General features: G+C 30.2%; 2 protein-coding genes across 3 annotated transcripts in view; both read left to right on the forward strand.

Moving 5' to 3' along the window:
• LOC127716472 (transmembrane protein 232-like) overlaps window positions 1–2,115 on the forward strand; it is a 43,536-nt gene extending 41,421 nt beyond the window's left edge. For both annotated transcript variants that reach the window (XM_052222693.1, XM_052222694.1), the window contains one exon: window positions 106–2,115. In XM_052222693.1, coding sequence (XP_052078653.1) covers window positions 106–249 — 144 coding nt within the window. In that variant the 3' untranslated portion in view covers window positions 250–2,115. The remainder of the gene's footprint in view (window positions 1–105) is intronic.
• The window catches only part of LOC127716481 (pleiotropic regulator 1-like), a 474,697-nt gene that overhangs the window by 107,951 nt on the left and 354,696 nt on the right, over window positions 1–12,050 (forward strand). The gene's annotated exons all lie outside the window — the stretch shown is intronic.

Genomic DNA, 12,050 nt, shown 5'->3' on the forward strand with positions numbered 1-12,050 from the left:
CTAATGTAACCTTTTACAATTATCTAGGAATGCTTAATTTTCTTTCAAGATTATTTATTCAAGCAAAGCCAATTCATTTTTTATAAAAAATACATTTGCTTGTAGTGGAGAAAAGAGTTGCAGCTTGATTTGGAAAAGGAAGAAAAAGATAGACAAAAAGAAATAGAAATAAATCAAAAGGAAGAAGAAGATAGACAGAAGGAACTTGAAGTTAGAAGAGCTCAGAAACTGCAAAAAATCTTAGGATAGTCCTTCTATAATTTTCAGATTGAAAAAGAAATGTTAACCACTTTTTAGAGCTATGAAAATTTAAGTCAAAATTAAGAGCAAGGAATTAATGACAATATGTTGTTGTTGCACATGTTAGGCTAGGAAAGGAACTTAATATATTTCTATCTGTGGATTTAACAGTTTTATGTGTTGTAAGATTGATTCTAGCTATTACAAACTCTCATTGTGATTAAGATCACCCCAAACTTAGGATATATTTGTGACATATTTTTGATAGTTTGGAAATGCTTTTATTTCATTTAGAATCACTTTTAGGCTTCATTTATGTTTATAGTTTTGTAGTATAAAGTGCCAGAATTATTGTCAAATGGTTTTCAGTTTCTAGGGATGATAAAAAATGAGAAGGATATACACCATTTTATGCTTTATAAATTTAATGAACAATCTATCTAAGGATTATAAATTAGTAAGGCGAGAAAATAATTAATGACATTTTTTAAAATATCTTCATTTATCATTACAAATAGTTACAGATCACTGATTGTGGTGATACATTAACACTTAGTACGACTCCTCATTATCTAGTAGGTATAAACAAGAAATAAATTTTAAAATACCTTAAATATTCCTGTTTCATTTAAATTGCTTCAATAGATAACAGCTCCAAGTTATATTGGTCCATAAATGATTTAATTTATGTCCATTAAAAAATTCAAAGACAGAAAACTTTATATTATGGCCAATTTTTAAGTATACAACATATTTTTTAATTTGCAATGATCTCAATAAAACTTATCAACCAGTACTGTTATACAGTTATAGACTATGGAACCTATTAGAAGACGTATTTGTTCATGGTTGCTTGTGAGAAATATGTAGCTTACTCTTTTCAACCACTTAAAACTAAATTAGATGATCTGTTCCTCAGGAGACATTTAGCCTCTAGATTAAATAAGATATCATAAGCTTCTAGTCTTACCTTTTTTATATTTACCCTGTAAAAAAACAGTTATCTATTTAAGGATATTGGAAGACTGCTTACTTGAGACAAATGTTTTACAGAACTTATTTTCCCAGTATATTCATTGTCATAAATTTCACTTTTCATTAGGACATGTTTTATCAGGATTTACATTTTTTATTTTGTATAACAATATGTCTATATATTATTTGCATTTTATGTGAGTTTTTATCCATTGTTTATGCTTTACATTGTATCTGTGATAGAATATTAATTTTATGATTTCAAGTCAATGAATATTTCCAGAAATAAATGTATGGGGATTGAAATCCAGTAGCATAACCAAGCAGTTTATAATGGGGATCAAGATAAAAGTGTTTGTCAGAACCTTTTTTAAAATACTTAATATATTAGTTCACTTATTATGTAGTTCTAAACTTGAAAGTGAAATTGTTATTGGAGAAAATAGGTCAGTGTGACCTATTTTTTTTTGGGAGGCTGCTATTCTCAAAAAGATGTATCTTAATAAGTTATATCAATTTAGATCAATTATTATTATCAGACATAAAACTTCATCTAAGTCAATGAATTGTATTATCTAGGTCAGGGTGACCTACTTTTAAAGGAATATTGGCATACTTCACACAATGCATCCTTACACCAAATTATATGATTGAAGGTTACTTAGTATCTAAAAACTGAACTCTGACTTGCAACTTAATGAAGTTAAAAAACTGTATCAAAGCCATTAAACCAAAATTTATGGGTCATGTGACCTCATCTTCTGCAACACAAGTGCAGATTTTAACAAAACCATTAATTTTTAAGTCTACAGTATGAAAATTTTTACATTAGAAAATTTATATACAAAGTTGTTGTTAATTTTGGAACACTCATAATAATAAAAAGACTTTTTGATAGTACTTTTTTGTAAGTTTATTTATAATTAACAGCGGACCTATTTTTAAACCCATGACTCAGATATAAATGTAAGGTATGCTTATCAATGAGACAACTGTCATCCTGAGACCAAAGGATGTGGACATTAACAACTATAAGGCTCTGCATGACCTTCAAGACTTCAATGGGCAAAACTTATCTATATAGTTTAGCTTCAAAAGGCCCCAGCATGACAGCATTGTAACAATTCTAAAGTGAAAACCGAAATTCTGGTTTTTACTAGAAACTATTAATGAAAAACATTTATAGCAGACAGCAACCAACAACAACCACTAAGTTACAGGCTCCTAACTTGGGACAGGCACAAAAAAAATGTGGCAGGTTAAAGATGTTTTTGGGAGCTCAACCCTCCCCTAATCTAGGACAGTGGTGTAGCATCACAGCATAATTTAAACAAACTAAAAATCAGATGTAAAAGGCTTGACTCATCAGATCATCATTAAGCACACAAAAAATCTAACAAAAAGAAAAAAATTCAAGGTACCGATCTAATAGTTCTCACAATTACTAAAAACTAGTTTAAAGCAATATTAAAGTGTCCATAGCTGCATAGCCATACACATGTGTTAAGTTTAATTATTCAAAATGTTGGTACCAATGAAGACAATATTAGGTTTTTATTATTAAAAACAAAATCAATGTTGGTGCAAAGATAATATTCAAAGGTCTTGCTACTGTGTTAAATTGATACCGATAATCTATCAGGATGAGTTTATTCAAAGGATCAATAAGTTTACATGGATCATATCTAAGTTTATGGACTCTATAAACAACTTTCCTATGAAAATTAGAATGTGATTTCCTGTTTGTAATCAGGTACAGCCAAACATTCAAACCAAATCGTATCTATGAAAAAAAATGATAAATATTTCAATGTAATTTGTTGAAACATAATCCTTAACAGGTTTAGACATTTGCAAAAGTAAAAACTGTATCTAAAAAAAGGAAATGTATCTGTATAGATATATTCTAAACATTTGGCAACTTAAACAATTAATTATAAAATGGATACATTGATTTGATTTCAAATACCACGTTAAAGTGCATATGTTGCCCCAACCACTACCACTAAAATCTAGAAGTTCTGAAGAATATGTAGTTATTCAATTGTACTTCTGAAAGAGACAAGTAAAATTCCATTCAGATTGGTTGAACATTTTTTAAATTGTACCATTAAAAATTCTGAAAGTTTAAGTAATGGATAACAAGTTAACTTGGAAAATGAAAGAGTTTCCTCAAAACAAATAGACAAAACTGAGGCAGAGATTTTCATTTGAAAGTTTTTTTTTAAATGCTTCGATATCAGACTTTAAATCAGTAGTTTAAATCCTTTTTTTGGTACTTTATAGGTACCCCCCCAGTTAAACTTGAAGTCGAAGTCAGTTTGACAGCAGATGTAACAGTACCCTCTTAGTTGATTTAGAGACATAGAATAATTATATGTCTCTGGTTGATCAAAGAGCGAGTCGATTTATTTAACTTTGATTTAACCAAGAGAGATTGAATGTTTAAAATCCATCCACACAGCTTAGAATCAGAGACATATGTCTCTGTTACAATTAGATTTAAAAAGACCGAATCTGATGTTTTAATGTTTAACAAGAAGTTCTAGTTATTACACCTAGAGAGAAGATGACCGAGAGCAAGAACAAGAATATGCAAAATAACCCCTTTCAGAGCCACAAAATAAATACAAAATATAGTCTTGTAGAAAAAACAAATATTGATTGGTTGTTATTGGATTTGAACTAGCTTTCAATAACTACATATACTCTTAATTTGGTATGGTACTTTGTGTCTAAGTTGTGTGATTGTAACTCGTTCCAGTCTGATGATTCATGCCATTTGCAAATATCTTTTTTTTGTTTTACATTTTGCGCTGTTACACCACTGTCCGGGGTTGAGGGAGGGTTGCGAGCTCAGAAAATTTTTATCCCCACATTCAGATGAGCCTGTCACCAATCAGAAGTCTGTAATTCAGTGGTTGTCGTTTGTTGCTGACTGTCATATTTGTTTTTCGTTTATTGTTTGTCATAAATGAGCTGTTTTTTTTGTTGTTCAAAAAGTCAGTTCACATTTAGTAATATTGGAGCCTTTTATGGCTGACTATACAGTATGAGTTGTGATCATTGTTGAAGACAATATGATGATCTAAAGTTTCTTAAATCCACATCATTTTGACTGATAAATTGTTGTCTTATAATATTGGCAATCATACTACATCTACTTATTTCCTAATAAAAAGAGTTTAAATTGTTGTTTCATATCTAGTATTGCTCTAAGATTTATGTCATAAAACGATCTTTTAACTGTGGTCATCAGTGTAGATCATAACTTTGGAGTTATGTTAAAAAAAGTTCTCGAAAAGAACCAGGGTCAAAAGTACCATAGCATTTAAAACGTCATTGTATTCCCACAAAAATATAGTTATAAAAAAGACAACAGGTTAAATTGGTCAAAATACTTGGTATTGGAAGTGCACTTTATAGACTTGTTATCTCCCAGGTATCGTTTTTACAAGTTTATCATTTGTAGCATAAAGTTGGCATCTGCTTGTTTATTTTGAATTACCAGTTTCTCATTTTGTCATCTTCTGTCCTTTTAATAGCTTACCCATACAGCAAATGTTGTTTACTCAGTACTTTTTAATCTTCGGTCTTTGTGAATAGTTGTCTCATATTTTTATATTAAAAAAGTAGACCCGTTTGACTATTTCTTTTTCATGTCTTGACCTTGATTTGCAGTTCTTAGATGACAAACATGTTAACAAAACTGTCAAAATTTCAAAAGATTTTTTTGTATTCTATCTTTGATTAATATAGGTATGAAAATCTTCAAAAATGGATATGTCATAATGATAAAAAAAACGCAATTCATCAGATGAAGATATCAGATCTTTAATTTTCTATGTTGTGTCATCTGTACTATTATTTGTCTGTTTGTCTTTATTTTTGGCCATGGCCTTGTCAGTTTGTTTTCAAGTGTGAGTTTGACTGTCCCTCTGGTATCTTTCGTCCCTCTTTTGTAGACATGATCAGACATGTACAACATAATACAGAAAAATGGATATGGTATTGGTGACAATGATCAAGAAGTCAAACAAAACAAGTATTTTGAAACCTCGGATTCTGTGCCTTTTATTCAAATTTTATGAGCCTGTCATACAAGTGAGCTAGATTTAAAACCAGGTTTAATCTACCATTTTCTACATAAGGAAATGCCTGTACCAAGTCAGGAAAATGATAGTTGTTTTCCATTCGTTTGATGTTTTAGAGATTTTGATTTTGCCAATTGTTAAGGGACTTTCCGTTTTGAATTTTCCCTGGAGTTCGGTATTTTTTGTTGTTTTACTTTTTCGTCATTACTGTGAAACAATTATAACTGGTAATGTTTGTTAAAATAATACTAGTAGCTCAAACATGTTTATCTTAGAAATCATATTACACTTTTTGTCTTAACTAGTGGTATTACAAAATCCATTGCAACATTTTCAGTGATATAAACATGAAAAACTGATTCCTCACAAATCAAGGATTTTGCAAACTCACGAAACTTCTGGTGATGGTATGGAAAAAAATGGCATTTAATTTATAAATGTTTTTGTGTCGTTCCACGGTGAGGTGGAAGTGGGATTTTGAACAAGATGAGTCTAAATAACTGATTTTAACTGTATAATGTGCAGGTTTAAAAAAACTAGGTTAAATCAGAGACATATACGTGTATATATATATGTCTCTGGTTAAATCTAATCGATTGTTTGCCGAGATTGGTTCTTAGGTCCTGAATTTAAGGCTAACGGCTTTTAAAAACTGTAACCTTGTGACACTGGGGTTACACTAATGACTGGACCAAATGACAGGACAATGACAGGACCAAAATGAAAACTTTTAATGCTAATCACTTTTTTATTTATCATAAGATTTATCTCAAATTTGAAATATAATAATATTTCATCTTTTTATATTCAAATATATGAAGAAGTAAAAACGGAAAAGAAATTTCAAAGCTTGCGAAAACGTGACCTGACCAACGTTAACAATTTATTTATTAATGAAATGCACATTTATACCCGGAGGGGTTGAAGGCATATAAACAATACAATACAAATATATACACAATGTAAAAATCATTACATATTAAACATCATATATATAGCAGTAGGAAAAAAATAATAATATTTATGCAGGTGTTGTGTCCACTCTCCTCAGTGCAAATGACTTTTTAATAAACGGAACAGTAAGCTGCATACTATCAAATGAAGATAGAAGTAATTTTAATCTATCTGTTTCAGACAATTTAAAGAATTCAGGACAAATATCATTTATGTCTTTTTCAAGATGATTACGTAAAGATATATTAATTTTACATGTTAAGAAAAAGAGGGTTTCATCTTCAACCTCATTAATATTACAATGTTTACATATTCTATTCAGTTCTCTTTTAATTCTTTTATATCTACCCCTCTCTATTTTCAAAAAAATGGTCACTTACTCGCATTTTACATATCATTTTTCGATTTTCAAAATTATTTTTAAGAATGTATTTGTCTATTTCATATTTTGTCTTAATTTTACTGTACAAGAACATTTTACTTGTTTCATTAGTTGATTTTAATTTTTCAAAGAACATATTTTCAAAGCTATCTTTTAGTTCTTTTTTAAATTTTTTTGGAGAATGAACTCTTCTCTTGTTTATAGTTTATATCCTGTATTTTATTTATGTCTAATTTATTTGTTTTGGCTATATTTTGTGCATATGAGAACCATGAAAAGGTACCGTTTGCGCTAAGCCATTTAGATAAACAGAAAGCATCATAATAATAAAGGGTTATTTTCATCACTGGATATTCTTGCTAAGTATTTCAAAGATTGTACTTTAATAAAGACATCTATGGGATACTGGGCTAGTTCTGCTCTAGCAGCTATATTGACAGATTGTTTACTAAGCCCCAGTATATATTTGCAAAATTTTAAATGTGTCTTCTCCACTTCGCTACTATCAATCATTGCTAAAAGCTCAAATTTACTCATGTCTTTACTTTGTGCTCATCTATCAGCTCTTAAAATTTTTTCATAAAATTCCATATACCAAATTTCAGAGTTATACATGAGAATGGGTTTAACTAGGGATTTGAACAAGTTTTTGTATAGTTTTATAGACACATTTTCTAATGGAGAAAGATACTTAAACATAGAAAACATAACTTTAGTACCTTTCTTAGCCCGTTCAATGTGTGATGAAGTTAGTTTCCCAGACGCTTCAATTATATTTCCAAGATATTTATATTTTAAAACCTTTTCTATTTTGTCACCATTTAAGTAAAAATCATATTTATTATATAACATATTCTTCTGTTGAAAAACCATTACTTTAGTTTTTTGTGTATTTATTGTGAGCTGCCACTTATTACAATAAGAGTTTAGTTTATCTATAGAGTTCTGTAGACCTTCAGGAGTTTCAGATAGTAACAGATGGTCATCTGCAAACATAAGGCAGTTCATTGACATTTTTTGCAGAGTCACTGGTTTACAGTTTTCATCAAATATTTCTGATAGATCATTTATATAAACATTAAATAAGTTTGGACTCATATTATCCCATTGTTTCACTCCTCTATCAATAGAGACATATTCAGATATATTCTCCTTTGATTTCACTGAAGCTTCAGTATTCATATACATATTTTTTATCAAATTTTAAGATTTCTCACCAATACTCTCATTTTTTGTTATTTTATACAAAAGACCTAACAATGACCGGACCAACATCGACAGGACCAAATGAAAATGCTAATAACTTTTTTATTTCTCAAAGGATTTATGTCAAATTTGAAATATAATAAGAATTCATCATTTTATACATAAAAAAAATATAGAAAAAAATATTAAAAGCTTGCGAAAACGTGACCTGACCAACAACGGCAATGACAGGACCAACAGAAAATGCTAATAACTTTTTTTTATTTTTCAAAAGGATTTATCTCAAATTTGAAATATAATAAGATTTCATCCTTTATACATAAATATAAGATAAAAAACGAAAAAAATATTAAAAGCTTGTGAAAACATGACCCGACCAACGTTGACAATGACCTGACCAACATCGAAAATGACCTGACCGATGAAAAGTCCTAATTTCTTTGTTATTTCACTTACAAAATTTTCAAATTGTTAAATTTTGATCAATAATTAATAAGATATTACTAAAAAAAATCGGGGAAAATATATTTTTGGGGGTAACTTGACATGACCAACGTACGTTGACTGTGTCCTGACCGTTTATTATCATGACCAGGAAAAATGACTATATTTTTGGGTGTAACTTGACATGACCAACGTACGTTGACTGTGTCCTGATCGTTATCATGACCAGGGGAAATGACTATATACCTATTTATATGTAATAGCTAGGATTTGCTTCAAATTCATAGAAACATTAAGATTGAATCATTCATTTTATCAAATAAAAAAAAACTATAAAAAAAAACTCGACCTGACCAATGTTCTAAATATTCGATTTGTCCAGAGTAATCTAATTATCAGCTTACTGTAATTAGATTACGGGCTTCATCAATATCAATCAGGGAGCTACCATTTGTTATCCTGACTTTTTTTTACATAAATTGTCATCCTGCCTTTTTTTTTTTGCAAAGTTACTCATCCTGTCTTATTTTTTTGCAAAGTTGCTCATCCTGCCTTTTTTTTTGCAAATAGATCATTAAATATCGATTTTCAAATATTAATAATTGCCCATTACTATTACAGAAATGTACTTATAAAAGAATACAAACTGAATGTTAAATGTATAGATCACAATAAATCATTTGATAAACAGGTTTAACTCTTCCTTCTTTACACTGTTTGCAGATGTGTGTCAATCTTAACTACAATGCTTGAGCAAACATTTATAGAAACAAAGCGAGCAAACCAACCAAAGTCTTAATCTACAAGCATTAGGAAATTAGATCTAAAGTTCATGTTAAACTTCGAGTTAGAGTAAAAGTTCGGGTAAAAGTTAAAATTTCGAGATGGGCAAATAAAACTTAGAGTAAGATAGCAGTTTCTATTTTCAAGAATTTTTCGTGAAATTTTCGAAAGGCAGTGGCTACGGTAAAATAGGCGCGTAGGTTTTACCGGCTCCGGCAAAATAGCACCAAGGATTATTATTTCAGATTTTTGTACAGGCCAAATGAAATTATTATTTTTATTGAAATCATTGACGTTCGAAAATGGAAGACTACACTTCGTTGTCAAAAATAATTGAAATAAACGATGACTCATATGAAGAGCTAAAGCAGGTTTTGGAGCACTTTGAAAAGGACAACTATGTGCAACTGTGGAAACGTGATTCAAGGACTATACAATTTATGAAAACTAGAGCACCTAATAAAACCTTTAATAACGATATAGTCTATATTGCAATAAAGTACTGCTGTGTTCATGGCACAAAGACCATAAATCAAGTTCATCCGTTGTTTCATCATTACATGTACACGAATCTTCGTTTTTATCTTGCAACCGTATAGGTACATTTATGAATTGCGGCACGCATTTGAGATGAAAAGCAGTACAGAAACTTATATTGTCAAAACTGGCGAAATTGTCCACCATTCAACATCTTTCAATCGATTTAAACCAAACTTGGTAGATTCTACATGATATTACAAACCTAAAATAACAAATAAAGCATAATTGTTTTATTCTCACAAAGCAACAAAGCATACACAAACTATTCTAAAAACCCTATCCAACAAGTGGTTTGTGCAGTCCATGTTTGTAGTGGCAGCATTTTTCTTGTTCAAAACTCAAAAATACACCAAAAGCAAAGCCCTGCATGGTTGTGTAACAGGCTTGTAAAGCATTTTGAAGTCGTTGAGTTTTACTTTTAATTTCAAAACTCGTGGGATATTTTTATCATAATTTTTAATTAGAATATCAATTTTAACATACATGCCTTGCTAAAATATAATATTTTAAAAAAGACATATGTTTTGTATGTAAAGTAACTTTTAATTTCAAAACTTATGGAATATTTTTATTAAAATGTCAATCTAAGTATGCATGCTTTTCTTATAGATATAAGAAGATGTGGTATGAGTGCCAAGGAGACAACTCTCCATCCAAGTCACAATTTGTAAAAGTAACTTGTGACCATTATAGGTCAAAGTACGGCCTTCAACACGGAGCCTTGACTCACACCGAACAGCAAGCTTTAAAGGGCCCCAAAATGACTAGTGTAAAACCATTCAAACAGGGACACCAACGGTCTAATGCCGCCAAATAAAATAACGTATACAGGTAAATAAAAAAAATTTGTTGTAAGGTATACATGGAGTACGGAAATAATTTTTACAAAATAAATAATTATGTTGTTCCTAGTACGAGAACAAAAGTGAAAATTTATCGTCATACTAAACACTTATCAAAGATGGTAGACTAGATATAACACTGAATAAGTAAACATTAAATAACAAAAATACATTACAAATTGTATCAACAGGTCAAATTAACACGAAAGTACGATTTGAGAGTATTCGCAGTTACTGAAAGCTAGTTAAAAGCCAAAAACAATTAATAATAAAAATCATGCATCAGAGACTAAAATCAACTAAAACACATCCCAGGAGTCGGTTTCACAAAAAAAAACTTACGACTAAGATTGGTCGTAAGTCATGAACAATTCAGTGTACCTAGGATCAATCTTAGTCGTAAGTTTGTTGTGAAACCGACTCCAGGGATTTAGTGTTTTAACGTCATGGACAGTCAAAGAAGACATGACTTGTGCAATGCCAAAATAAACGTATCGACAGGCAGTAGGATAGTCTAGTAGGAGTTAACCTGTTAATAAATATGTATAATGTAATTTATAGATAGAGTAATCTCTATGTAGAAAAAAAATCGTGGATGTGTATTTATACATCCCAAAAAATCGTTTGAAAAGAATACAAATTTAGTTATGTTTTAATCTGCCGATGACAAAATCTATATTTGTGCCAATGTAAACTATATTCAAAGATCTAATTACAACATTGGTAAGATAACCTTTACTAATAAGTTTGTTTAAAGGTTCGATAAGTTTACACGGATCACATTATGATGTCCGCGCTTTTAGTACAATATTACCGTGAAATTTAGGATGTGAAATACCGTTTTTAATAAGTTTTCTACAGGTACAGCCAAATTTACTAGCAATTTATGGTAACGAAATCCCTGACTTAATAATTTACCAGTGATGCATTGATTACGTTCGTTAAAATCTATGACATTACTACACACACAGGCATAACGAACGAGTTGGGATATATAAATACCGTATGATGGAGCCAAAGGAACATCGCCGTCTAAAAAGGGAAAATTAACAATAGGGAATGAAAAATCGTCTCTTTTGTCGTAAATTTTAGTATGGAGTTTCCCTTTTTGAAATTGAAATGTCTAAACCTAGAAAAGGACAACTATTGCTGTTTATGTTGATTTATTTAAAGTAAGTTCCTTTGGGTAAATTTCGGTAGTATATTTAGAGAACTCTGGATTATTTAACGAAAAAATATCATCAAGATAACGGTAGGTATTGTTGAATGTATCAACCAAATGTAACAATGACGTGTCTTTACTGAGTTTGGTCATAAACTGAGATTCATAGCAATACAGGAATAAATCAGCTATTAAAGGGGCACAGTTAGTGCCCATAGGAATACCTACTACCTGTCGATACATTTTATCCCCGAAACGTACTCATATGTTGTCCAGGAGAAAATTTAAAGCTTCAATCATATCTTCACATTTCCAGTAAGTGTATCTAGCATACTTTCCTTTGTCGTTACAGAAAAAGGCTTTAAACGAGTTACAACAAATAAATTTGCAATGAGATTTTTTAAAAGACTATTTAAATAAATTTGAAA

Source organism: Mytilus californianus, unplaced genomic scaffold, assembly GCF_021869535.1.
Source record: "Mytilus californianus isolate M0D057914Y unplaced genomic scaffold, xbMytCali1.0.p SCAF_9, whole genome shotgun sequence".
Classification (NCBI taxonomy): domain Eukaryota; kingdom Metazoa; phylum Mollusca; class Bivalvia; order Mytilida; family Mytilidae; genus Mytilus; species Mytilus californianus.